Source organism: Balaenoptera physalus (genome assembly GCF_965194825.1).
Source record: "Balaenoptera physalus genome assembly, chromosome: 2".
In the NCBI taxonomy this organism is placed as follows: Eukaryota; Metazoa; Chordata; class Mammalia; order Artiodactyla; family Balaenopteridae; genus Balaenoptera; species Balaenoptera physalus.
In genome coordinates, this window is record NC_138883.1 from 1,111,266 (window position 1) to 1,139,140 (window position 27,875).

The window sequence follows — 27,875 nt, forward strand, 5'->3', positions numbered from 1 at the left end:
CGAGAGAGTTTTGGCGGGTTTTTTTTTGTTGTTGTTTTTTTTTTCATCCAAAGCTGGGGCAGAGACAGATAGGTTTCTTCAAGTTTGAAGGCAGGTGGATTTTTGCCTTTCTATCCTGACACACAGAGTGTAGGCCCTACAGATGTCCCAGATTTGTGTAGCACCCCCAGCTTGGGTGGACCTGTGGCCTGGGCCGGAGGTCATCAAACTACAGCCTTGGGCCAAACCCAGCGGAGTACGGTCCTTGGCGTTCATCTCATCACAGCAAACCTCCCCTGAAAACAAACTCAGTGGAGGTCTTTTGGAAGATGATCAAGGAGGGAAACATGGAAATCCAGGAGGCAAAGAAGAACACCAAAGGTACATGCAGCGAAAGGGCAAATGGACTTTAAAACCGACAGCTGACTCTGGGGTTTACAATGTGTGCGAGGACAGAGCTCTGTGGAGACACAGCAGGGGAGGGGACAGAGCAGGCGTGGGGACAGAGAAGGGGAGGGGACAGAGGTGTGGGGACAAGAGAGGGGACAGAGGAGGGGACAGAGCAGGCATGGGGACACAGCAGGCGTGGGGACAGAGGTCTGGGGACAGAGCAGGAGAGAGGCAGAGCAGAAAAGGGAACAGAGCAGGCCTGCGGACAGAGCAGTCGAGTGGACAGAGCAGGCGAGGGGACAGAGCAGGCTTGGGGACAGAGCAGGCCTGGGGACAGCACAGTCATTGGGACAGGGCAGGCAAGGGGGCAGAGCTGGCGTGGGGACCTGCTTGGGTACAAGTGACTCCCGCGCAGCTGGCCAAGTGACCTGCGAGCAGGCTCCGGGGTGGCTTTGCCTCGAGGACGCTTGCTCCTGCTGCCTTGTCCCTCTTGCTTCTGGGTCCGCCCTGTAGCAGGAGGTGGGGGACAGTATCGCCCCTGGGCTGGAGGGACTGAGTGGTGTGACGTCACCCCAGAGCGGGGGAGGCCTCAGACCCCTCTGAAGCCATAAAAAGGGAGAAGGAATCGGGAGCAGCTGGGCCCCGGCACACAGGGCCTGCGCCCCTCCTGTGCTACGTCTACACGGGATGGCCTACCTTACAGGGTGCTCTTGGACGCTGCGTCACTGAACGGCTTGAATAAAATAACTTTTCTCTCTTTGAGGAGCAAACCTCCGGAAAGTTCCCTGCTTTGCTTTCTTGCCTAGGTCTCCCCCTGGTGGCAGCACGTCTGCATCGCACCGTCCCTGGTCTTGGGGGTCAAATGGGATTTTCCAGCCCAGGAAGGGAGACCCCTGGGCTGAGCCCCCAGGGGTGGCAGGGAGCCCCCTCCCCACCCCAAACACCACCACTGGAGAAATGAGGCCAAGGCGACCAACGCCGGCATGTTGCCACATGACAGAAGAATGATTTATTAGAACAAATTCCGTGACAAATCATATAAAATAACCATTTTCTGAAAGACATCCATAAGACCACCTGAGGACAAAACGCACAGAGGTGCCGCCAAGAAGCCAGACAAATAAGTTACCAATCCCAAGGCGAAGGCTGGAGGGGGGAGGAGCATGAATTTGTGAATAAAAAAACTGTACGGCGATCACCGCGGGGGGTGCGGATGGAAGTGTGGTGGACGGACGGCCACTGCTCGTGCCCGGGGGACAGGCTGTGGGCAGCTGTGCGGAGCATGCGGGGCGGGGCACCAGGACTCGCACCTCCTCCGTGTGCACACAGCAGGCTCGCGGACGGGGCCGGCCGCGGACCCCACTGCCACTCACACACGTACACATCGGGGAGGGGGCGCAGGGCCCGGGCATGGGGCCCCACGTCAGCTAAATGTAAACACGGACACACGCGTCACCCACCGCGGCCCCAGACCCGCGCCCGCTGGCCTCTGGTCCAGCCTCGGTGACCCCGCCCCCCGCAGTCGGCCCTGTCCCGCAATCAACATCAGCGCAGGTGCCAGGCAGGGTGTGGGGCACCCCAGCCCCACCTGCCGCAGCCAGTGGGCTCTTTGGCTTCGAGGCTGCGGAAACATCAGCCCCCAGGAGGGGGCTGGGCTCTGCTCGCCTGGCACGTTCCCAGCTGAAAGAATCCTGAGAAATAAAACTGTTCCTGGGGGGCTGTCCCTACCCCCCCCCCAACAGGACCTGGAGCACAGAGGCCTGTGAGGCACCCAATTAATGCCCACAGAGTCCGCAGGACAGCAGGGAGGGGAGCGGGGGGAGGGCACGTTGTCCAGGGAGCTTCTGAAGCCCGGTTTTTGGCCGCTTTGGTTAATCGCTCCCCTCCATCTGGCCCAGAACCATCGGAAGCCAGGTGCCGGGCTCGTGTCGGGGGCTGAGCCTGGGATCGTGTGAGCGCAGGCGTGCCTGGTTTGTGCATGTGCCTGTGTGCACAGCGCCCGGCCCACGTGCTCAGTGAGTTTGGCAGTTGTGTTGGCACCAAAGGCTCAAAGCGGTGGGGTTCCTGCCACAAATGTTTCCACGGGCTGCGTCCCCGCCCCGGGCCACCGGACTCTGGGGCAGCTGGGAGCTGCCATCGCCCTGCCCAGCCCGCACTCTGCCGCTTCAAGTCCCGGGGCGTCACGAGGCGTCCCCCCACCACCCTGCTCTGTGTTTGGCACTGAAAGACCGCATCGTCCAGTCTGCTCCCCCCACCTGGTCCCGGCCAGCACAGAGGGGCAGGGCGGGTACGCACGCATCCCCCAGACCACGAGGCAGAGCGGGACCCTCCAGGCCGGGGAGCCTGCTGCAATGGCACAAACTACTCCTTCCTTGAAAGCTAATGACAAAGTAACAGCGATGGAGAGGAGGCTGGGCACACGCCCGGACACTGGCCCGTGGCATCGGCCACAGCGGGAGCTAGGCCAGGAGGCCAGTGGGGCGGGCGGGGGGGGGCGCTGGGAGCTGAGGAGGGGGCCTGGGCACCCACGGGGTTATGGCACGTGTGGGAGTCTTTGTGGTGAACCGTCCAGGCCCAGGGTGTGGGGAGGCCGCCCGGCCCCACCACCTAGATCAGGAACCGCTCTGTGTCGGGGAGGAAGGAGGGAAGGAAGGAGGGGTCCGGGAGGCCGGGGGTCCCGCAGTTTGCCCGCTGCGGGAAGCTCCTTGCTGGCAGGGCCGAGGTGGGGGAGGACGGACTCTGGGAGGCCGGCCGGCCTCTCCCGAGCTGGGCCGAGCCCACAGAACCCCGGTTTCCAGTCAGCAGGTCGAGGTTCCCACTGGGGTCCACAATGGCGTTGATGACTGGGGGGGTGGGGAGGGTCAGGCCGGCCGGAGGGTCCTGCCCTGCCTCCCGTGCCCACCTGGAGGCCTCCCGGCCGGTTAGCTGTGGGTGTGAGCCAGGCTCCACCAAGGCCCCCGCCAGCCCTCCCACCACCTGCGCCCCACCCCCCGCACGGCCAGAGGCACCAGTGCAGCCCCCCCAGGGTCTTGGCCACACCCACCTTCCAGCTGCTTCTGCACTCGCCTCAGTTCCTTCAGGATAGAGCTGATTTCCTGGAGGCGGACGAGGAAGAGGCCGATGGAGCAGGACCACCCAGCGCTCGCCTCTCCCTGGGGTTCCGGGGGCAGGAGTCGGGGTCCCAGGCTCAGGCAGCTCCCCCGAGTCTCCCTGCAGCCGGGGCAGAGGGGCCCCTCACCTTGTTGGACGTCTTCAGGATGGGCACCTCGTTCTCCGCGTTGATCCTGGCCTCCAGGTCCTCCCAGGCTCGCCCTGTGTTCTGAAAGAGGATCCTGTGCCCCGAGGGGCGGGGGTGGGAACAGGCAGAGGACAGTCACCAAGAGACCCAGGCATGGCGCCCTCCCAAGCCACCCCGCCAGTCACGGGGAGGTCCATGCCACCCCCTCCTGGGCACAAGGGCAAACTGAGGCCTGGAGCAGGACCTGGGCAGGCCGGTACCAGTGTCCTGTCTCTGGGCCTAATGTGGGGAGGGCTGGGAGGAAGGAGGGGGCAGAGGGAGGGGCGGGTCATCCTGGGGGCTCTGGCCCTCCCAGGCCCAGGGTCTGGTTGCCAAACTGCGCGCGTGTGTGTGTGTGTGTGTGTGTGCGTGTGCACACGTGGCACAGTCCTGGCGCACAGGCACTTGTCTGTACCCGTGTCAGGGCCTTGGGCTGGGTGTCCGCTAAGCAGCGGTGGCTCCCCGGCCCGTCCCCCAGGGGCTCTCACTGGCCAGCGGGCACGCGGACCGACTCACTTCATCTTCTCAGCGAGGTGCTCCGTGTTCTCGCGGATGGCCTGGGACAGTTGGGACACGGGGTTCAGCATCAGGTTATCGAAGATCACCTGCGAGGACCTGGCATCAGCCCGGCGCCTGGACGCCCCAGGAAGCCCTGTGCCCTCCACGCCCTGACGCGGCCCAGAGCCCAGAGCGAGCTCTCTGCGGGGAGGGGCGCCTGCCTCCTCACGGTTCCGAGGCCGCGTCTTGCCGGCCAGGGGGTCCTCACAGCGGTCGTTCATGTTCTGGTCCAGGTCCTGAGAGCGCAGGGAGCCGGGCGGCACCTTCTGGAAGTTGAGGCTGGCCTCGGGGATGCGCTGCACGAGCTGCAGAGGTGGGGGAGCAGGGGTGTGGCCTGTGGGACGGGGTGGCCACCAGGCGGTGGACAGAGCAGACGCCACCCGGCCGCTCGGGGTCCCTGGGCGCCCCGCCCTCGTGGAGCAGGTGCCGGGCCCGCGCTCTCAGGGTGACCAGTGGTGGACGGTGCTGGGCACGGGGTGCGCCCCGGGGAGGGCTCACAGCCACGGCCCCCCAACTGAGCGCGCAGGGGGCTGCCGAGGGCAGGCTCACCTCCTCGCGGGCGGAGATGGTGGAGGCGGGGGTGCCGGGCGCACTGGCGCGAGAGGGGCTGTGGGCAGGCCCCGGGCAGCCCGGCGAGTCGCCGTCGCCGGCCACATCATGGATCTCGCGGGCCAGGGTGGCCACGTCCTTCACCAGCGTCTGGCTCAGCCTGCAGCGGCAGGAGAGAAGGCAGGTCCTGCGGGGTCCTCCTGGGCCTGGCTTCAGTGCAGGGAAGTGTGGGGACAGGAGCCAGACGGGACATGATGTCATCCCCCCACAGGCAGAAACGCTCCCGCCCCGCCCAGGTGGGGAGGGACTCCCTCCCAGGAGGCAGCCACTGGGTCAGGGGCAGGGCCAGGGGTACACAGCCTCCAGCCCGGCCCAAACTACACCCAAACAGCCACCAGCAGTGCCAGAGGAACTCCCAATGGGCGCCTCAGCGCCCGACCCCCTGAAGGTGGGGGGGGGTGCTGGGGCTGGGCCCTGGGAGGAAGGGTGGGCAGAGACACCCACAGGCTCCTGGCCACACCCACTGCTCCTCTGGCCACCAGGGCCACACGAGCCCGCTCCACAGGCAGGGAGACGGAGGCAGAGTCACTGCCAAGGGTCAGAGCCAGGCAGGCCTGGAGGCCAGGGACTCCACAGGGCAGGGAGGCCAAGCCTGCAGCCCCAGAGACAGCCTAGACCTCCGTCCCCTCCGCCCTGACGACGGTAACACACGCTTCCCTGAGAGGCTCCCGGGCCACCCAGGAAAGGACACAGGCCAGCTAGGGACCAGCTCCCTGCCCCCGACTGCCCGTGAAGCCCGAGGGCTGGAGCCAAAAGCCTCCGTCGCCCGCCCTCGGAGCACCTCAGCCCCACGGCCGGTGCGCTCTGCGCTACTCCAGCCCTTGGCTAGGCTCGGGGCGGGGGGGCGGGCTCCGGCCTCTGACTCCCTCAGCCCTCCAACACCTGCAGTCACTCCAGGGGCGGGACCCCAGGACCCACCAAGGAACAAGGCCCAGGTCTCCGCACGCAGCTGTCCCAGCTCTGCTCAGGGCTCCCCCCAGCTGGCCCTCATGCCCGTCCACTCTCGGCGGCAACTACAGCCCCTCCCGACAGGTGCTGGGCACAGCTGGAGAAATTCCCCTGGCTGGCCTCTGCCTCCTACCAAGGGCTGCCCCAGGCCCCCTCAAGATAGGGGTCCCCGACTTGCTCCCACCCTTCCGACATCAAAAAACACAGAAGAACCCCCTTCGAACTGCTAGTGACCCGTGCCCCTGCCCCCCGTGCCTGCCCCCAGCCAGCCCTGCCCTCCGCTCCCTCTGTTCTCCGCACCCTGCTTGCTGGTGTGTTCAAGCTCGCCCACTCGGGAAGCCCCCGGGGGCCCCCACTTCCCCTTCCTCTCTCCCTCCACCTCCACCCCCTTCCCCTCACCCAGGTGCGGCACCCCCCTCCAGAACCCCACACCCTGTCTCCTTGGCCGACCCCTCGGCCCCCCCGCAAGCATCACTCTGCACAGGCAACTTCCCTCCAACCACCCCCCAGGTGTCCCGAGAGCTCTGTCCCCAGCCCTCTTCTCTTCGTGCTCTGCACATCCTCACACGGCCCACAGCCTCGGTCACCGTTTTCGTGCTGATGACGCCCACACCTCCATCCCCGACGTGGGCCACTGCTCTAGGAGCCACCTGCCCCCGCTCACCTCCCTACAGGTGCCTCACCGGCTCAAGCTCAGCATCCTTGGCACCAAAACTCACCACTCACCAGCCCCAGCCGTTCACCTCCTGCCCTCTCCACAAGCCCTGCAGGGCCAAGCCATCACAGCACCGACCACTGCTCAGCGAAAGACCACTCTTTCCCTGCCACCTCTGCACCATCCTTTTCAGCGCCTGACCTGGAGGCGATGCTTCCACTGAATGACTGCATGAAAGACCTCATCTTTAATAAAATTCTTGGAGAAGACCTTCCTGTACCAGAGGTTCCCCCACCCTTCTGGGCAGATCTGCATCCATCCATCCAACCACCCACTGCCCATCCAACTGCCCATCCATCCATTCATCACGCACTCAACCATCCAACATCCATCCACCCAACTGTCCATCATCCATCCACCCAACCACCCATCGTCCATCCATCCACCCAACCACCCACTGCCCATCCAACTGCCCATCCACCCAACCGTCCAGCATCTATCTATCCACCCAACCATCATCCAGCCATCCAGCCATCCACCCATCTATCCATCCCCCTGACAAGCATTTCCCAAGCCCTTTTAGGAACTAAACCCCTAGCCCAGTCCCAAGGAGAGGCGCCCTGTGGATCAACAGCTTGTGCTGTCAACTGGCACCACTCACCTGGCAATCTCAGCAATCTCGGCTGTCTGCACGATGAAACCATAAGGGTCGGGCTCTTCTTCCTCGTCATCTGTGTCCCGGAGACCAGGGGCCCGGGGTCGGGCCCGGCCAGAGCTGCCAGCCCGTGGGGTCTGCGTGGCTGTTGAGGCATGGGGGCGTGCGTGTTTGGGAGAGCCGTGGTGGGAGCCATACTCCTCCTCGGATGTGGATGTGCAATCCGAGCCCTGCTGCCGGCGACGCACGTCTCGGGTGAGTGAATTGGTTCCAAAAGCAAGAACAGAACAAAGCAGCCCTCAGCACCTGCGGCAGCCCTGGGCCCCTCCAGGCAAGGGTCCGGTGCTGCAGGGCGAGCTGTGTTGCGGCTGGCACCCCCGCACCCAGACGCCCTTTGGCTGAAGCGCCAGCAGCTGCTGGGCTCCGGGGACTGCAAGGCCACCGCGAGCCCAGAAGCACGTGCACAGACGGGCAGCCTGGCGTGTCCATGGGCCCTTGTGGAGCAGCCCAGGGTCGTGGCTGGTTGGCAGTGGCAGGGGCCACGTTCCGGGGGAGGGGTCTGTGCCCATCAGGCGGGAACCAGCACCCTCAGTTAGGGTTAGGGAACTGGGAATTGGTGCCTGCAGACACCCGGGTGGGGGTAAACCCCTCCACGTGGATCAGCCACGGCCCTGGGCTGGGCCGTACACGTGGCCGCACACAGCCCGTGGTCAGGACCCAGCTCAGCCACCGCAGCCCCTCCCTGCACCTGCCCGGCCTCAGTCCCGACGCCTCGCCCACCCCTGCGCTGAGCCCCTGTGGCGGCCGCAAACGTGCACAGTACAAGGAAGGGGGGGGCAGGGGGTTCCCACCAAGCAGGTGTGGCCCTCACCCCTCGGCCATGGGGCAGATGCCACCTCGGCCCCCTGCAGCCCTGGCGGGCAGGGAGGGGCCCAAACTCCAAGGCCGTGGGTGCGGGAGGGGTTGGGGGCTGGGGCAGGTGTGGAAGCAGCAGCACGGGGCTGGGCCAGCAGTGCTGACACCTGAGACCAATTCATTCAGAGGACGGGTCCGTCCCCCCGCAGGGCTAGCCTGGCTGCAGGGAGGCCCACATCCACCCCGGCAGGAGCTGGCTCCGGTGCCACGGCAGCCGTCCCTCCCTGCTGCACACGTGGGGTCCGCAACTCCAGGAAGGACCAGGCCCAGCCCTCCGCCTGCAGTCACCCAGGCCTGCTTGCGAGTCAGAGGCAGTCCCTCCAGGCTGGAGATGGTCGGGGTTTTCTGCGCTCACACCAGGACCGCCTGGGGGCTGCAGGAGGCCCGCCACCCGTGCACACCCGGGTGCACGTGTATGTGTGTGTGTGGTGGGGAGAGAAACACCCGCCGATGGGAAAAGGGGCTCCTCCAGGGCCAGGACTGGGGGCCCCGTAGCTGGTGCAAGGCCGACGCACAGGAATCTGCAGACACACTGCCCGTGCCGACCGGACCCGGGGCCACCCTCCCGCTCCCAGCACTCACTGGGTGAGGAGTATCGGGCGCTGCCCGGGCGGGCCCTGCTGAAGGGCTGGCGGGGGACCGTGGTGGTGTTGGTGGCCTTCCTGGCGGTGGCCCGAGCCTCGGCCATGGCGGGCTTGCGACCGGTGCAGTACAACTCGACGCTGCGGCCGGAGAAGCCGGAGCGGGTGGGGGCCACCTCCGAGTCGCTGGGCCCTGTGAAGGAGCCGGCCCGCTTCCGGGGCATCGCCAGGATGTCCAGGCGTGACAGCTTCCTGGCCTGCTCGGCAGCCGGCTGCCCCGCCAGCTCCGGGTTGGCCGCGGGCCCCCGTTCGCCATCTGCGGCCTCTGTGTCTGAGGCATCCCCCAGCCGGGCCCGCCTCAGCCGGGAGGCCCGCGTGGGCCGTGGGGTGGACAAGCTGTTGGAGCGGGTCAGCGCCTGCTGCACCTTCTGGACGCCGGCTGAGCCGCGGCCCTGTTCTTCCCGGGCAACAGGGGACGGCGGTGGGGCCGTGGGTTTCCGGCGAGGCCCCCGCTGCCCTGCCCCCATGGCCCCGGAGGTCTCGTGGTCAGAAGTGACTGTGTCCACACCGGGCAGGTGGGCAAGGCTGGAGCCTCGTTCCTCATCGGGCCAGTCCAGGGACCCTCGGGGCCCGTGGCCACGCCGTGTGGCCAGGCGCCTTGCCGGCTCTCCGCGGCCCCCGTCCGCTGGGCCCAGCGGGCGACGCTGCTTCTCTGAGAGGCGCTCGCGGGCGCTGCTCAAGCCGACACCCCCCAGGTCCTGCGTTGCCGGCGGGGACGGCAGCTTCTCCTTCTGCAGCCCCGTGGGCTGCGGGCTGGGCCCGTTCTTACCGCTGAGCAGACTGACGGTGCTGGCCGTGTCCACGTCGGAGTCCCCGGACAGGGAGTCCTCTGGCGGCCCAGGGGCGCCGCCCAGCTCACCCTCCGGCTCCTCCACGGACTTGGAGAGCAGTCTGGCCTCCAGGGCGGCCAGCGCCGTCTCCGTCTCCTTGAGGATCAGGTGGGTGTCCTGAGTGCGCAGGTCCGTGCGTGAGGCCCGGGCCGCGGCCAGGTCCTGCAGGAGGGGATGGCTGCTGATGGACGGCAGCTGGCCAGGAGCTGCGGGGCCGCTGGCCGGCTCCTTGGTGAAGCTCTCCTGCCGGACGAAAACCGGGGCCTCCTTGGGGGGGGCCGGGGCGGGGCCCTCAGGCTCCGGGGACCGCCCTGTCCGCAGCTGGATGACCATTCTCCCGCTGGTGCTGACGTACACGCTGTCCCGCGTCAGGGGGCCGGGCTGGGCTGCCCGCCCTGGGCCCTCCGCCTGCCCTGGAGCCACAGTCGCTTTCCTGGGGAAGGCCGCCTCCCCGTTCTGGTCCCCAGCGAAGAAAGAGGTGGGGGCCGGCTCCCCAGGGGCCCTCGGTGAGCGCCGGCCCCTCGTCCACGCCAGTCCCTCCTGGGGGCTCCCGCGTCTTTCTTCCTGCAGGCCCCCGCCTGGCTCAGGGCCCCGCCCTCCGTCCGACCCACTGGCGTCACTGAGGCTGTCGGGCTCCAGGTCTTCCTGTCCCAAGAGGAGGCCGGCCTGCTTGCTGCCCAGCTCCGGCGGCCCCGGCCCGCTCCTCCTGGTGGCCTCGGGGCCGGCGGGGCTGTCCGCCCTGTCGCCGGGCAGCTGTGGGAGCAGTCGTCGCTGGCGCACAGGCAGGGCCCCCTCCAGCTCTCTGGCTTTGCGCCCGGGGCCGTCGTCTGGAAGACACGGGGGCTGGTTAGAGGGTAGCGCTGCCCGCGGGCCCACACGAGGAGCTGGCCCTCCCCCGGGCACGGTGACGTGCGCGCCCCTCTGCCTAGTTGGTGGCCTCAGGCTACCCCCTCCCTGCTGCGGCACTGGAGCCACTTACCTGACAGGCCTGGGTCCGAGTAGCTGTCGGCCAGACTGGCCCAGCGGGACACCCACTTCTGACCCCCGGGGGAGCCCGGTACTGGGAGGCCCTACGGAGAGGAGGGCAGGAGCGTGTCCACGGCAGGGAGAGACAGGAGCCCCACGGGGAGCTGCTGGGGGCAGGAGGGGGCGAGGCAGCCCACCGCAACACCTGGCCCCCACACCATCCCCATGCCTGCCACCTGCCCCCAAGAGAAGCAGCCAGAGAGCCCCCGTGGCCTCACCTGGCTTGCAGGACGCTGACATAACTAGCCACGTCTCAGCCCGGCTGAGTGGCTTGGAGATCAGTGGTCCCCACACCCCAGACTCAGCCAAGCCCCGCCCATGGGCACATATACCTGGGCACCCTTGATCCCTCTGCACAGGTGGGCACCAGGGCCCGGAGCCCACAGCTCGGGCATGACCAGAGCCTCCGAGTGCATGCAGGAGGCAGTGACCGGGGCCCCGGCCCAGACGCTGTCCTCGCCCCGCCCAGCCCCTCCCCAGGGAGGTGTCTGGACTCAGTGCCACACACCTGGAGCTCCACCTGGGGGGTCCCGCCCACTGGCCGGGAGGCAAACTCCTGCAGCAAGGCCATCCGCTGGGCCACTCCGTCACCAGGCTCGTCTCTGTGCCCTCTGATGACTGGACGGAAGGTGGCCGAGGACGCTCTGGAGAGTTCAGGGGACTCCCGTACCCCAAAGACCTGCCAGGAGGGACAGCCGGGCAGCAGGTCAGAGCCCATGCCCGAGGCCGGACTCCCAGGCCTCCCGCGCCAACACGGGTACCTGGTCAATCATCTTGCGGGCCTCCTCCACCTCCTGGTCCTGCGCCTCCGTCTCGATGGTGTAGGTCCCTGCGTCACTGAGGCTGTCGTCCTCCTCCTGTTTGCGTGCCTTCGTCACTTGGGGGTCAGCAGGGGGTGGCGGTGGGGGCGAGGGGGCCACGGGGCTGGCCCCGCGGGGTAGTGGCGGGGTGGGCAGCGGCGGGGGGGTCTTCTCGGGGCCTGACCGGGCAGCCGGGGAGCCATCCCGCAGGCAGTGGGCCATGAAGTCCTGGGCCAGGCGGGAGCGGCGCCCCACGCTGCCGAAAGGGCGAGCAGGGGCCCGGGCGGCGGGCGAGGGGCTGCCCAGCCGCTCCTCCGTCTTCTCCCGCTTGAGCGAGCCGGCCCGCTGCGGCCCCGAGCTGCTGCCCGCCCCCCGGGCCGAGGACGGGGCGGGGGCGGCCGGGCGGTCCCTGTCGGCCGGCCCAGGGCCGCGGCGCCTGTCGGGCCTGGGGTCCCCGGGTGGCGTGTGCGTGAAGGACTGAGAGCGCTTCTTGCGCGGCGTATCCTCATCGAAGAACTCGATGACGAAGGCCTGCTGGCCGTGCAGCAGCTCCTGGGGGTCCCGCTTGAGCTGCCTCTGTAGCCGCACCTGCTCCCCGCCGGCCTCCGAGGGGACCCCAGCTGCCCCGGCCGCCTTGGCCATGGGGTCCTCCGAGTCGCTCTGCGTGCCGTCCTCGTGCTTGTGGCCTGGAGGGGGCGGGGGCCCAACTCATGAGGCCGAGGGAAAGGAAACGCCCGGGGGTCGACACACAACCACCGCTGTCGCGTGGTCGGGGACACACTGCCCCGCCGTGAACCCAGCACACGTGGCCCAGAGGAGCAACAGGACCACACTGGACGGCCCCCGACGGGGCAGGCGGCTCTCGGGCAATGTAAACGGACCAGGGGGACGAGGCCGCTGAGGCGAGGGCAGGCAGCCGCGCACTCACCCTTCAGGGTGCGCGTGTGCACCGGCAGGTCGCTCTTGGTGCTGTGCCGGTCGTCGGCGGGGCCGGCCCGGTGCAGCAGGCTGGGGTCGTTCTGCACCAACCAGTCGGCCACCTTGGTCTCCGCAGAGACCACCTCGATGGGTGTGGGCTCCTTGCCAGGGGGCCGGCGCTGGCGCAGAGAGAACTTGGTGACGTGGTCCTTGATCTTCACCTTGCCGGGGCTGCAGTCGTCAAACTCGATGGTGAAGCAGGCGTGGCTCTGCACCACGGGGGCCACCCCGCCCCCGCCCGCCTCTGCATCCTTTGTGGGCGCCTCGTGTGCCGGCACCTCTGGGGCCCGCGGCGGGGGGGCCTCCTTGGTGGGGATCTCGAAGTAGCTGGGCTCCCGGCGGAACGGGTAGCCCTGCGGCTCCGCGGGGGCCCGGAAGGCGGCCGGCGTCCCCACGAGGTCACTGTCCCGCTGAGCCAGCTCCTTGGGCCGCTCTGTGGGGAAACACGTGCTCAGGCCAGGCACGTGCTCATGGGTGGCAGCCTCACCCCACCCACCTCCGCAAGGACCATCAGCTCCGTCTCTCCCGCCCACGGCCCCGCCGCGAGGGCACCTCCAGAGCAGGCTGCCCTCCAGGACTTACCCGTGTCGGGCTCGTCCTGGCGCCGTTCCTCGGGCGGGCTGCTACCATCGTCCTCACCCCACCAGGAGGGCTGCCCGTACAGGGGTGTGCGGTAGGCCGCCGCCTCTGCAGAGGGAGAATTTGACCCTGGGTCCCTGTGGCCCCAACACAGACAGAGGCGGAGGCCCGGAGCCGGGGAAGATGCTGGGGTCTGCAGGGGGCCCCGGCACCACCTCCCAGCTCGGATCTGCAGCTGCCCAGAACCTTGGCCAGCCACCCTGAGCCCCATTTCTGCAACCCTGGCGGGTGACAACGGCAGTGACAACCTCCCCAGGGGGCGGCTGTTCCAGGGGAGGCTTGTCCCTGGGATGGCACTGTCCTCAGCATTCCGGTCCTGGGGCAGGCAATCCCTTGAGCCCGGCCTGGGCCCTCCGCCCCCAGGGCCTGCCCGACAGCAGCGAGCCCCACCCAGGGCTGGTCTCTGCCCCAGGGCCCGTTAAGTGGTTCGGGCCACTAATAGGTGACCTGGGGGCTGAGAGCCACTGCAGTCTGACTGAACCACATGGGGCAGGGGTGTGGGAGTGCACAGTGAGTGTGGCTACAGGGGTGCAGAAATGCAGGCACACGTGCTGGGGGGCCGTGCGGGGAGGGGAACATGTGTATGTCGGGGTGTGGGGGTGAAAGGTCAGCTCCTGGATGAGGTGGATCAAGGCCCCTCCCGCACCCCCCTGCACACCATCCTACCTGGCCCCGGCCTCCGGTCCCCCCTCTCCGGTCTGGGGCTCGCGGCCTCGCAGTAAGGCACCTGCTCCGGCACGGCCTCGCCCCTCTTGGGCGCCGGGCTCGTGGCGCTCACCTGCAGCTGGCTGGTGTACTTCTCGTGCTGTGGGCAGCGGCCGGGGTGAGGGGCGGGGGCTGCCTCGGGAGGACGCCCCCGCCCAGGGCACCTGCCTGGCCGCTCCTCAGCCCCACAGCGGCATGAGGTCTCCCTCACAGCCCCCGCGGAGCAGACAGCCCAAGACCTGCCCGCGTCACGAGGCTCGAAGCTGGGGGTCTGCACCCAAGGCTGGGGGCGTCCTCAGGTCCACAAGCTTCCAGGAGGGAGTGGACAGCAGCCGTCAGAGGGGAGGCTGCCACCCACAGGCCCCTCCAGAGGGAGGGGTGGGACAGCCCTCAGGAGCAGTGGGCGGCGGGGAGCAGCAGCCTGTCCGCGCTTGCGTGTGTGCGCGTGTGTGCGTGCACGTGTGCGTGTGTGCGCGTGCACGGGTGCATGTGCGTGCGTGTGTGCGTGCACGGGTGCGTGTGTGCACGCCGGGCCCCAGCTGGCTGAGCTCGGTGGTCATCGGCGCCGGGCTCACACTGGCCCTGCCCCTCACTGGCCGTGTGACTCCAGGCAGGCCACCCACGCTCCCTGTGCTGCCCACGGTTACTTTGGAAGATGGGACTAAGCCTCCCCCCAACCCCCCGCCATGGGGCTCCTGGGTGAGGCTCTGGGCAGGGTCCCCCGAGTCTGCTCCATGACTCCTGCACAACCGAGCAAGGGGGAGGGAGAGGCTCCACCTGCCGTGAGCCGACACTGGGACCTTCGAGCCCCAGCTGAAGGAAGAGTGCTCGAGGGTGCCCCTCGCCCAGGACCTCCCACGAGGCCGTCCCCTAAGCTGCCCCCCTGCTCGCCTCCGGCCTGCTCCTGGCCACCCCCACCCATGGTACCCAAGATGCCGGGTGGGCCCTCCCTCCACCCCCCTCCACCCCCCTCCACCCCCCTCCACCCCCCTCCCGCTGGGCAAAGCAGCCTCCTCTGGGGCTCCAGCCACGCCCGCAGTCTGTGGCTGCATCAGCCGGGGGTGGGGCGGGGCGGGGGGGGGGGGGGACGTGACTATCTTCCCCACCTGCCAGACTGGGCCATCCAGCAGGGCAGGCCAAACCAGGCTGACTCACGGCACCATATCGGGCCAGGGCGGCCCAGAGGCCTGGGGGAGATGGGCAGTGGGAAGTGGAGGGCTGTGGGGACACAGGGATGCAGGGGCCCCAGGCCCAGCACCAGCACTGACCCTGAGCGCCTCCTCAGGGACGCGGTGCTGCACCCGCTCCAGCACGTACATGTTGGAATGTGACAGCGCGTTAAGGAGAACAAGGAGCAGGAAGAGGCCGGGGCCCTCGGACGGCGTCCTCTGCTCCCAGGCGCGGTGGATGAAGAGGGAACGCGGGGTGGGGGCAGGGCTGGTGCAGATGCCTGCAAGCTTGCCCCCCGACGCGTGAGCACTGGCCACGCGTCCACACCGCAGGGACCGCCTGCAGGCCGTGCTGTCCCCGGTCAGGGGACAGGACAGAGGCTGCTCCAGGTCACCGCACACATGTGCCCTAGGTCCGCGGGGATGCTCTCCTCCCTACTTTCAGCCCAGGAACCCAGCGGGGCCCCAGAGGCCATGCCACATGCACCCAGCTCCAGCTCCCATCCCAGACCACCCCTCAGCCCTGGGCCTCCTGAGACTTCAGGGGTGGGGAGGGCCTCAGCCAGCCGCTGGGTCCACACCCGCCAGCGGGTGTGCCCAGGTGAATGCGGATGGAGGAGAGGATGCATTCCTGCCACATGTACGGGTCCCCGGCTGCCCAGGGCGGAGGCACGGCCCCCACTCACCCACGTCCTGAGCACAGAAAGCCATGCCTGGGCGGCCCCCAGAAACACCAGGACTCCGGGTCCCGGGAAAGTTCTCCCGTTCCCCAGGTCCTGTGTGAGCTCAGCCCAGAGGGCGGGCAGAAGGTGTCCATGGCTGGGGCCTTGGCTGGGGGGCAGGTGGCAGGGGCTGGAGTTCAGGCCGGAGCCTGGCCCGGGCTTCACCCTCTTGCCTCTAACCCCCTGAGGCCCCCACCCATTTCCGGCATAACAGGGCGACTGAGGCCCTGGGGACAGAGGGAGAGGCCAGGAGGGGTGAGCGCCCCGGAAGGATATCGTAGCCGAATCGGATGACATCGCTGAGCTTCAGCGTGACGTATTTCTGGTCCGGGATGCGCACGTCGTTCACGAACGTCTGCGGAGTAGGCAGGTGGCGGAGATGAGCCGGGGCCGGCGGGCCGACGACTCTGGAGCCCCCAGAAGCGGATCACCAGGCCCTGCTGTGCCGCCGCCCTCCCAGCAGGGGCGCACCAGCCTCACAGCCCAACGGGACCACAGGACAGATGGCCGCAGGAGGACCAGCCGAGGGGGCCGAGGCGCCAGACCCCACCCAGCACCCAGGGACCCTGACACAGCCCCTCAAGCACAGAACCCGTGGACACCCCTGTGAGACGGCCCCGTCTCATCCACACAGAGCCTCGTGCCGGGCCCCAGCCCCCAAAGCCCTCGGGAGCGCCGAGGCACACCCACAGGGGGGCCCCGGGGCAAGGCCGGTCAGACTGTGCGGCCCACTCAGGCAGGGATGCTTCATCCTACGGGGTGCCGAGGGAGGAGGGGCTCAGGGGGCAGATCCCAGCAGAGCCTGAGACCCTCGGCGGGGGGCACTCTGAGGGAGACCGGGGGGTGGCACGCAGCACTTGCTGGAGTGCTCACATGGCAGAGGCAGGGCCAGCCTGAGGCTGCTGCGGGACCCCCAGCTCAGGATGCAGGGGACCAGACTTCACAGGCTGGGAGGGAGGGAGGAAGGGCCCTCCTCAGCTGGTATACGGGGGTGGAGGCTGGTGGTTTGTTTTCTTACTGAAACAGCCTCGCAGGGCAGGAGACCAAACACAGAAAGAACAAGGCACCCAGACAGATGTTGGACCTTGGGGAGAGCCCCTCCCTGTCCCTCCCGCCCTGTCTCCACCTGAACCCCTCTCTGCTCCTGCAGCCAGGGACTTCTTCTTGGTCACCTCCTTGTCCCTGTTGCCCCCAACTCACAAAAGAGCTCACATATACCCCTTAGGACAGGATACCCCAGCACAGCCCTATCCATCACAGGAGCCCCATTTCCCAGCCTGCAGGAGGTCCCAATGCCTCCCCTGCCCACCTGAGGGCCCACTTTCCTCCTCACCCAGCAGGCAGCCCCACCTCCCAGAGGCCCTACCCAGTGGGAGCCCTCCCAAGGAGGCCACCAGGGCAGGAGGTCCTGGTGGGAGCCAGGTGGGGACAAAGCAGAGGGGTGGGGCCATGATGAGGGGGCAGAGCCAGGGTGAGGATGGAGCTGGGGTGGTGCCAGCACTGAGGGAGGGGTCATGAATGGGGGTGGGGTCGTCACAGGGGGAGGGTCATGGAGGGGGTGTGGCCATGGGGGGGCCCAGCTGGAGTGGGGAACCAATGCAGAGGGGTGTGGCCATGAGGGGGTGGTGCCAGCACTGTGGGAGGGGTCATGGAGGGGGTGGGGCCAGCACAGGGGGCGGGTCCTGGAGAGGGGCAGGGGTGGGGCCACGATGAGGGGTGGAGCCAGGGTGTGGGCAGAACTGGGCTGGGAAGAGGGGCGGGGCCAGCACAGGGGGCGGGTCCTGGAGAGGGGCAGGGGGCGGGGCCAGCACAAAGGCCCTGCACTCACCCCATTGAGGCTGCCCAGGTCCTTGACCCAGTGCTCGTCCCTGTCGTGGTCGTAGTTGATGACAGCATGTTGCTTGTCCACACTGCGGGACTGGGGAGACACAGAAACCCTCGGGCGGCCGTCCGGGCCAGGCGGCCCAGGAGGCGGAGGCACCCCGCAGAAGGCCCCACTCTCTACTCTCCAACCCTCCCCCACCCGACCACAATACCACCACCAGGCCCCTGGCCACGCAGCCCACGAGGTCCCACCCACGCCTCCACACCTCAAGCGCGTGTGCCCCAGAAAGCCCACCCAGGCCTGACCCGGCCAGCCGTCCTGGCCACGGAGCAGGCCGCGGGGTTCCTCCTGCCCCAGCCTGCCACCCGGGCCCCTCCCGTTATGATCAGCCCTCCAAGGCACCGGGAGGCCAGTGCCCCCTGCCATCCCAGCCACTGCTCCCGGGTCAGCGTGGGAGGGGCTGGGAACGCTCGGAAGATCTGGGACACGCCGTTCACTCCCAAGGGCAGGGCAGGCTGGCCGGGGGCGGCAGGATCAAAGGGCTATGGACGCTCAGGGGGAGCCCGCCCCCGCCCAGCCTGGCCCACAGCGCACACCTCTCGGAGTGACGGACACGTGCACACACGCGTGACGTGCCTCAGGCCCCACTGCCTCTGCTCGCGTGCACAGGGCTCACACGTCCTGAGCACACCCTCCACCCAGATGCCACAAGCGCGTGAACACATGCAGGTAGCTCCGCCCCGAGCACTGCCAGCTCTGCCCTGGCCACCAGCCGACCCAGGACCCCTCCCCAAGGACCGTCACCCAGCTCCCTCACACAGTCAAGCTGGAGGGCCACAGCCCCTCCACTCCAGGGACACAGAGGCAGGGACAGGGCCACAGGGTCACATTCTGCTGGATCAGGCACCGCCAGCACGAGCTGCCTTGCCCAGCCAGGGGGCCGGCGGTCTTGACACAGAGCGCATCACCACCGCCCAGCCCGCTGCCCACACCTCACTGCTGGAGGTCCCGTGTGTCCGGGTGGCAGCTGCATCCCTCCCCCACCACCTGAGGAGCCCAGGCCTGGGGCAGCCCCAGGAAACACCGGCAGGACCGGCCAACCGCGGGGTGCTGGGGCCCAGCCCTGGGCAGATGACAGTACCTGCCCGGCAGGGCTCCCACGAGACACCCAGGACCCCCACTTCCAGAGTATGTCACGGGAACAACGAGACCCACACACTCACTCCCCACCGCCTGGGACAGGACGGCCGGCCCTTGGGAGGGTACCCCAGCACCTGAGTCCCTGCATCATCACCCTCCAGGCTTCTCAGCTCTCCCAGGTGAGTGCCCAGACCCCTTCCCCCAGCCAGCGGCCACCTCCACAGAGCCACTTTCTCTCTGATTCTCTCCACCTACCCAGCCCCTCCGGCACCATCCAGAAATGGCCAGTTTCGGGGGGGGGCCCAACACCCTCCCCCGAGGACTGGAGCTCCCAGGGCTGGGCCTCCCTCACCCAGACACAGGAGCGCACAGCAGGGTGGGGTGGGGTGGACGTGGGCTCTGGCCCAGCCCCGCCCCCACCCAAGGTCACGCCGCTTGGCCGAGGTGCCAGGGCAGGGCCTGGCAAGGAGACTGCAGCAGGCAGGGCTGTGAGGCTCCAGCCTCTCCTGGGCTCAGAGGCCTGAGGTGGCTGGCTTAGTGCACAATGCTGCTGCTGCAGCGGGGGCCCAGCAGGGGCTTGCAGGCCCACACCTCATGCTGCCATGGACCCTGGGTCCTCCAGAAGGGAGCAGGGGTGCAGGGGAGGTTTCAAGGGGGGGCGCAGAGTCTGCGGGGCCAGCCAGGGCCTCCTGGACACAGAGGCCAGCCCGGAGCCGCCTGCCCCAGCACCATCCCCGTGGGCCAGGGGAAGCACGGGCCTCCCTCCCCGGGAAGCCCCCAGGGCTGATCCTGGCGGGGCTCCAGTGCCAACTCACCTGCCTCCCAAAGCAACGGGTCTCTGGTGAGGAGAGTATGACCTTGAGACCCCCTGCCCCGTGCCCCCGGCCTCATCTCTTCCCCCGTCCCAAATTCCTCAAAGTCGGCACCCACAGCTAGACAGCTCTGGGCCACCCTGGCCGCAGCCTGTACCCCGGACGTGGGCACCACCTCCTCCACTGGACTCCCCCGCTGGTCCCCGAGGCAGCCCCTCCCACTGGCCTGGCCCAGGCAGGGGTGGGGGCAGGGCACGCTGGGGGGCCCCACATGCCCTTCCTCTGGGCCTCGGTCTCCCGGTTGCAGGTGCTGGCAGAGCTTCCCCAGGACCCAGTCCCCGGGCGGCCTAGACAAGGACCAGCAGCTGTCCCAGGGGCCTGCGTGCTTGGGCTCGCCCCACCTCAGGCCAGGGAGCTGCCCCGCTGGGTGGCCCCGTGGGTCAGGCATTCCTTAGAGTCCAGCCTGGCAGCTGGGAGGCCTGGGGCTCACTGAGGGGCTGGGGGCTCCCCTCCTCCTGCGCTCCCTCCGTGCCCAGCCACCTGCCCACCTCAGCCCTGCCCAACACCTGGATGCCACTGGGGCCAGACTCTGCCCTCCACGTGGCCGGGTATCGGGCTCCCGGGGACCGCGGGCCTGAGAGGGGCTGCTGGTGCCTGCACACCGGGACGTGGCGGGACGGGGGCTCTGCTCGGCCTGAGGCAGACGTGGAGGACGACAGTGGGAGGGCACTCTGTGCCTCAGGCTTGGCCGCTACCTTTGCCGAGGTGTAGCCCCCTAGAGGGGCTTCTGGGCTGACCTTTCTGGCCTGAACACCTCCCCCCACTCCAAGCTTCAGACCCCCAACTCAAGCGCAGCCCGGCCAAACCCAATTCCTCCTCCCTGCCCGCCTGGCCCTTCAGCCTCCCCGAGGAAGGCCGCCAACCAAGCGCCCACCCGGCTGCTCCGGCCACACCCCCTCAGCCCCAGGCAGCGATCCCCGCTGGCCTTCCTGGTCAGCACCCCTCAATCTGCCCCCCGCCTGCATCCCCGCAGCCCTCCCCAGACCTCCCTCTCGCCGCTCTGCCCCCGCCTGCCTGCTGGCCAGACGCTTTGCCTCTGCAGGTGCCACACCCTCTCCTGGGCCACGCTCTCCCGGTGCCCACCTTCCCTTTCCCAGCAAGACGCCCCACCCTGCCCCACCCCCGCCCAGCCCTGGGCTCCCCAACGCTTGTACCCAGAGCCTGGGCTGCCCCACCCCCTCCCCAGACTGCGGGGAGCGCCAGGACCCCTGAGCACAGGCAGGGAGGGTCCCGCATCCAGAGACCTCCCTCCCTCCCGGCCCGAGGCAGACCCCACCCCCGCCCCAAGTCCAGGTACCCAGAGGCTGGAGGACCATGCCAGAGGGGGAGGTGGTCCCTTGGCCCAGGCAGGACTCAAGACTTAAGAGGACACAAAGCAGGCCACGTGGCAAATGGAGTGAATGGGGCACAGACGCGTAAAATAGCCTTAAGAAGCTCCAAATACACGGAGTTTTGGAAAAGGACCTAATTGTTTGTAGTCACTTTAAAATGGAATAAAGATGTGCTTCCAAAATTTGGGTCTGACGCCCTCCATGGGTGAAAGCCCCGCCCAGGCTCTGGCAGCGGCCCAAACCCCAGGCTCTGGGCACACCCTCCTGCCAGCTCACGCCCAGCGCCACCCCAGCGGGGCCACGGCGCCCATGGCCTGTGTGTGTGCAGGGGGATCCCGAGCTGGGTCTCTCGGGCCGTGGTTTCCGGGTAAGGATGCGTGCAGATGAATCCCAGCTGTCACCCGTCCCACGTGGCAAACCAGGCGAAGGCAGAGAAGACACCTTGCCACAAACACGCACAGGCTCTCTCTCTCACACACACACAGACATGTACAACATCCACACACGTGTGCACGCATGCACGTGTGTGCATACGTGTTTGTGTGCGCACATGTGTGCACAGACGTGTGCCGACGCACAGGTACTCGCCCGTGCACATCCACACACGTACATACACACACGCCCTGCACCAGAGCCCAGGGACACAGGGGCAGGAACCGCAGCAGGCAGACCTGGGCCCGTGTCCCCGCTCACGTCCTCACTGGCCCAGCTTGTGCCAGGCTCGCCCTGGGGGTCAGGACCCTGGCGAGCGGGTGGCCCGGCTGAAGAGCATGGCGGCACGAGGCCAGGCTGGCAACTCTGCCGCTGGGACACAGCGCCCCTGCCCCCGCCCCTCCGAGGTCCACACGTGGGCACTCCTGCCTGGGTTGTGGTACAGCCTCCTGGACGGCCCCTCTTCCCCAGCCTCGTCTCCTCCCGCCACGCTGCCTCCCCCTCCCCGCCGGACAGAGGGCCCCCCCCCGCCTCCGCCAGCGCCCTCTGCCAGCACCGTCCCCCATGCTCCCACTCCTCAGCTCTCAGTACAACATCGCCGTGTCCAGTCGGCCCCCTAGCCCCCTGTCCCAAACCCGGTGCCGCCTTTGGGTTTGTCTCCTGGGGGGTCACCTGGCTCCTGCTTATGTGCTTGTGGGCAGCCCAGCCCTGGAGTGGAGACCCCAGGCTCCAGCGTGGGGTCAGTGACCATCGAGTGACAAATGTGGGAATGGACGCGAGGACACACAGAGGGCAGGCCCGGGTGCCCCGGGAGCACGTGGCAGGGAGAGGGTGAGGATGGGGCGGGCGTGGAGGATCCCGGAAAGCCAGGCAGGTGGGGAGAGGCTGTGGCCCCGAGGCGGCCTAGCGGCCGGGGGTACCCGTCCCTGCACCCGGGTGGGGGTGGGAGCAGTACTCGGGGGTGCCTGAGGCACGAGGTGGGGAGAGGGAAGGTCGGGGTTTGCCCCTGGACACCCGGCGGCGTCAGAGGAGAAGGGGGTTTGTTCAGCAGCACCAGGCTCGGGCTGCCTCTGAGATGTCCAGGAGCTGATGACGCAGGAGACTGGGGACAGCACGGTGACAGACACCATTTGCATCACGTGAGCAGAGGTGGAAACCGAGGCTGTGGGTGTGGACAGGACCTCCAGGGAGGGGTCTCGTACACCCAGAGCCCAGGCCAAGGGGGAAAGCCGCAGGGGCCGCCAGGCAGGAGCCAAGAGGCCCGGGAGCCTGGAGCTGCCATCCTAGGGGGAAGCTGTCGGGGGGGACGGCGTGTGCAGTGGCCATCCGGGCGGTGGCGTGGGGACTGAGGCCGTGGTGTGCAGGAGGAACTCCCTAGCAGGGGCTCCACAGAAGAGTACAGGGTGAAGGGGGCTGGCAGGACAGCACAGCAAGAGGTTGGGCGTCCTGAGCAAGGGGCAGGTGGGCTGGAGGGGGGAGGCGTTGGGAGGGGGCGGCATTCCCACACCTACTCTGCAGCTACGTGACCTCCCTGAGCCTCAGTCTCCCCGTGTGATGGAGACACGGCCACGCTGCCCAGGACAGCCTGGGGCAGAAATGCAGGTGCACCCAGGCCAGGGCCAGCCCAGCATGGAGGGCTGAGGATCCCCCCTGCCTCCACCCTGCTCAGGGCTCCACAGTGATCGGCCCAGAAACTAGGAATTGGACCCCAAGCTCACACTGAGCAGCCTGCCCACCCCCTGTCCCGGCAGCCTCTCCCCCAACCCCTGGGAAGAGAAGCAGGCAGAGTGAGGGCCCGGTGCAGGGCACAGAGCGGCGGGCGGGAGGCAGGAGGCGCAAGCGCGCTGGGCCCCCAGCACTCACAGGCTCCCATCAAGTGCCACCTCCTACGAGAGGCCCTCCCAGCCACCCCGGTGGAAGGGCAGGGCCATCGACAAGCCACACAGTCACAGCAGGGAACACACAACTCCCTGCCAGGGGTCAGGGCCAAACGTGGTGACCCCTGCGGATCTCTCGCCAATGGACAGACAACAGAGGTCATGTCACGTGACACCATCAGGGGGCCACCGGCCACATCAAGACCTCGGCATCGGCCACCCCAGGAGGCCGGGGGGGGGGGGCGACCTACGGCCTCTGCTTGCTTTACGTGGCCTGAGAACAGTCTTTACACTTTACGTGGTCAAAAAAAAAAAAAACTCTTTCAGGACAGGTGAAAATGATATGAAATTGACATATCAACATCCACAAAGTTTGACTGGCGCGCCCGTTTGTCTTCGCAACAATAGCAAAGCTGAGTGGCTGTGATGGAGGCGTGTGGCCCGCAAGGCCTCAAATGTATACCCAGCCCTTTACAGAAAACATTCACCCAGCCCTGCACAGACCCACCGACTTCCAAAGGCAAGAAGCAAAGAGAAAAAGAGAGAGACTGCTCTAGATCAAAGATACTGAAAAGACCGAACAAGCAAGGGCGGGTCCTGCTGGGTCTGGAGTCAGGCAAATTAGAGGACGTTTGGGGAGAAGTCAGGGTGTCTGGACATGGACAGGCCTTGCATTTGCTGCCCAAGTAGACATGCACATGGTTGGGACCCCCGGCTGCAGCCCAAGCGCCGTGCATCCCAGGGAGTGAGTGGGCAGCAGCAGCCAGGGCTGCACATGGAACAGGGGAGGGGGTCTCACCCTGCACCCAAGTGGGCCGCTTGGTTGGACCGGGCAGTGCAGCCCACCTAGGACACCTCCTGAGAGTCCCATAGTGGGAGTGTGGAGCTTGGAAGGCTTGGGGACAGGGACCCAGGTGCCACGCTGGGGAGGGGTCAGGGCTGCAAGGAACCCGACTCAATCACCCCATGAGGATGGGGAAACCCTGTGGACCCTACAGGGTCAAGTCCCCCGCCCCCTCCCCTCCTCATTCCTAGGAGCCGGACACGTGCACCCCATGGAAGCCAAGGTTGGCTCAACTCAAACTCAGGGACGGAGAAATTCCCGATTGCCGAGTGCCTGGTGTCCTGGCTCTGAGTGCCCTGCCAGCCTCTCGAGCCTGAGAAAGGCCCCCACCCTCCACCCCAAGGCACTAGCCTTCCACTGGACAGCTCTGATGGTCGGAGCTGACCCTGTGGCCCCCTGATTCACGGCCCTGTGGGGGCCCCCGGACAAGGATGTGGACAGATCTGCTTTCAGGCACCCTCCCAAGGTGGGCCCCGACACCTTCAGAATCCGATAGCACCTTCCCATCAGAAACGGTCCAATACGCAGAGGCAGGGACCCTCACCCACGAGTGCACACAGCCACCCGAGGCCCCCGAGCCCAGGTGGAAACGCCCGGGCCTCCTCCCCAGGGGTCCCGCAGCAAGCGGGGTGGCGCCCTCCTGCCCAGCACCCCGCCCCGGCCCAGGTGCCCGCACTCACCTGCAGCACGAGCTCACACTCGTCGCGCCCCACGAAGATGAGCTCTCGGGGCAGCCGGTGGCGAGTGCCACTGCTGCTCACCAGGAACCAGGAGGTGACGCTCATCTTGGCACTGGCGAGGCCTGTCCGGCCCTGGGGGGGGAGGCGTCGTCAGAGCAGGGCTCCCCTGCCCGGGCCCAGGCCCCCGGACACCCCAAAGGCCAGCACAGATCCTGCCCCGGTGAGGTTCAAGCACCTCCACGGCACCACAGCAGTGGCCGCTTCCAGAAACGCTGGGCTCCGGGCCAGCCCCTCGCCGAGCGTGCCTGTCCCCTGTGGACCCCTCCCAGGCTAAGGCCGCCCGGTCCTCCCTTACACTCTAGGTCCACACATCGCCTCTTCTCTCTCTTTGGGTGCCAGAGGCGCTAGCCACACTGCCTGCGTGTGGACCCACACGTGTCCCTGCGACCTGCACGAGCTGCTCCCAGGCGGGACTCAGCGTGGCCCTTCAGGGTCCCCACAGGCTAGGTCCACACCCAGGACAGACTCTGAACCAGAGGCTCTGCCTCCCCCTGCTGGACACTCTGGGGTGGGCCCAGGCAGGGGGCTGGGAGGAGATGGCTGAAGAGCCCTGAGCCATCAATACGCCTGCCACTGAGAGGGGGTTGAACGTCCCTTGGTGGCCACCGTGGACGCCCTGAAGACGCCCCCAGGCCAGGACACTACCGGGTGGTCAGGGCAGCAGTGCCCAGGAGGGAGGTGCTGCTTTGGGGGCTGATATGGTCAGGATAGACAAGGGAGTATCATGGTGCCTTGAGGGGGCACAGTGGGGGCAGCCTGAGTGACGACAAGGGCCAATGTCACCCGAGACCAGGCCCTGGGGCAGCCTGAGGCCCCACGCAGCCAGTGTGCACATGCTCTCACACAGATGCCAGTTGCCCAGAGCCATGTCACAGGGGCTCAGGTACCAGGATGTGCAGACACACCTGCACCCCACACATGTGCACACAGCTTCCACACACACCCGGAGCACCACCTACAAGCGCCCTGGCCGCTCTGTGGAAGCTCACACACGCGCACGCACACACACGCACACACACACACACACACACACACACACAGACGCACTGGGTAAAACGTGTCCTGAGCGCTGCCATGCGCCAGGTGGTGTCCTGGGCTCTGAGAGACACACACTGTCTCCGCATCACGGGGCTTCCCTCCAGCCAGGAGGGGGGGCAGCAAGAAGGGAAACAGCTTGTGACAAGGTGCGGGGTGGGGACAGCAGCACAGCCGCGAGGGGTCCATCTAAGGAGGGTGGTCAGGGAAGGCTCACTGGGAGCGGGCGGAGGCAGGCATGTGAACATCTGGGGGCCGTGCTCCAGGCAGAGGGAACAGGCAGGGCCGAGACGCTGGGCCGCATGCTCCCAGGAGTGCTGTGGCTTGTCCGGGAGCGAGGGGGGAGGCCCTGGAGGGCCCAGGACATGCTGCATCCCTAAGTGCAGACTGCAAATGCAGTAGGCCTGTTCCAAAATTATGAAGGATTTCAAAACAGCGAGAGCAGAGTGCTAAACCCAGCGCAGGGTCTGAGTGCGGGGCCCATGCAAGAGCGTGTGTCACACACCCGTGAGGCCAGCCCTGGAGGTCCTGGGTCCAGGATCTGACTCACAGTGTGCAGAACAGATGGCAGGTCAAGCAGGAGACTAGTTAAGACGTGAGACAATAACCAGGGAGAGAGAAGATGGTGCTGGCACCTGGCGGGAGCACAGGACGCAGGGAGTATCCCCAGGCCCTGTCCCTGCAAAGCCCACACCCAGAGCCTCAGCCTGAGGCTCCTAAGAGCCAGGTCTCAACACCAGGCCCCACCCATCGGTGAAGGCCCAAGTGACCACGTAACCCAGGGCAAACCCTCAGGTCACCTCGGGCAAGCAGGTGGGAAGATGTCGAAAAATCCACCCAAAAGACAGCCCCAGCCGGCTAGAGCCCCTCATCCTGGGACCCCTGCCCTTCCTCAGGGTCCAGCCAGCGGGGCAGGCTCTGGAAGCCGAAGGGGCGGGGACTTCCAAGCCCCTGCAGCCTCCGGAGGCCTCATCAGCACAGCCGGAGATGACAATGCTCTCTCTAGGCGAGTCCCCACCCAGCCCCCAGCCCAGCCCAGCTCCCACACTCTGCCATCACCTGCCACCAGGTCGTGATGGGCAGTTGGGAAGGGGACCCCGCCCAGAGGAGGCCACAGCCTCTGCTTATGGCAAAGGGAGGCCAACCCCCCCGGAGCCGGGTTATGCGGCTGTGGCGGGCAGGCCGCCCCTGCCGCTGCCAGCCCATCTCGAAAGGGCCCAGGCCTGGAGTCGAGGGCGCTCCCAAACAGCCTGCGGCCGGTTCAGGGCTAGGCTGGCCATCGTTGCTAGGAGGGAGAATACTAAACACCCCAAACTTGTCCCCCAGAAGGGCCACCCGCCTGGAGGGGAGGGGAGGAGGTGGAGTCGCCCAGGGGCAGGGGCGGCGGCGGGCGGCTGGAAAGCGCAGACTGAACGGAGGCCGGGACAGCGGAGAGGCGGCGGCGGCGAAGGGAAATGAGGAGAGAGGGAGGTGGAGGAAGACGGAGGGAGGGACCGCGGGAGGGGAGACCAGGCCCGGAGGAGGCCGGGCGGGAGCGCCGGGCCCGGAGGAGGAGGGAGCGACGCCTTCTCCTGAATCAGCGCTCGCCGGGGGCGGCCAGGGCCCAGCCGGTGCCTGGGCGGGGACCCCGGCGCCCGGGCCAGCGCCCCCCTCTCCAGGCCGCGTAGACGCGCGCCCGGCGGTCCCTCCCGGCCTGACGCAGACCTGGGCCGCCTCCGCGGCGGCGGGGACCGACCTGGCCAGGTGCGCCAGCAGCCCCCACCCCCGCGCCTTTGTCCGGCCCACCGGGCTCCGCTCCCCCGCCCCCTGCCCGCTGCCCGCGCGGCCCCGTCGGCGCGCAGGTGCGGGACCAGGGAGGCCCGGCCGCCGCGGGCGCAGAGCGGCGCGTCTTACCTGCGGCTCGGTCCCGACTCGGCCCCGACTCGGCCCCGGCTCGGCCCCGGCCCTCCCGCCCGGCCGGCCGAGCGCTGGGCGGGGCCGCCGCCTAGGACATGCCCGGCGCGGCCCGCACGCTCGCGGCAGCCCGGCGAGCCCACGGGCAGAGCGGCGGCCCGGCCTCGCGCGGCGGGTCCCTGACGTCTGCGGGCGCCCCGCCCCGCCCGGCCAAGCCCCGCCCCCGCCCCGCCCCCCGGAAATCCAGGTTGGGGCGGGCCCGGAGCGCCAGGTGAGCGTGGCTCCCGCCCCCGGCGGCTCAGCGGGCCCCGCCCCCGCGCCCACCCCCACCCCCCCAACCCCCGCCGCCCGGGCCCAGCCCCCTCCCCCACTCGCCCCCACCGGTCGGTC

General features: G+C 68.0%; 1 protein-coding gene across 2 annotated transcripts; it reads right to left on the reverse strand.

Moving 5' to 3' along the window:
• Nucleotides 1–1,353: 1,353 nt before the first annotated feature.
• CEP170B (centrosomal protein 170B) lies at nt 1,354–27,619 on the reverse strand. Of its 2 annotated transcripts, none has more exons than XM_082450816.1 (19): nt 27,486–27,619; nt 24,498–24,629; nt 17,325–17,414; nt 15,771–15,851; nt 14,874–14,930; nt 13,567–13,705; nt 12,844–12,948; nt 12,212–12,694; nt 11,245–11,969; nt 10,992–11,162; nt 10,437–10,527; nt 8,569–10,284; nt 7,078–7,216; nt 4,754–4,913; nt 4,366–4,509; nt 4,163–4,251; nt 3,608–3,701; nt 3,413–3,464; nt 1,354–3,212 (listed from the first exon to the last, which is right to left on the reverse strand). In XM_082450816.1, the coding sequence occupies exons 2-19, from the start codon at nt 24,600–24,602 to the stop codon at nt 2,977–2,979; spliced, it is 4,677 nt and encodes a 1,558-aa protein (XP_082306942.1). In that variant the 5' UTR covers nt 24,603–24,629; nt 27,486–27,619; the 3' UTR covers nt 1,354–2,976. The 2 variants fall into 2 exon arrangements, with proteins under 2 accessions (XP_082306942.1, XP_082306941.1); XM_082450815.1 differs by having other exon boundaries at nt 7,078–7,321.
• Nucleotides 27,620–27,875: the final 256 nt, after the last annotated feature.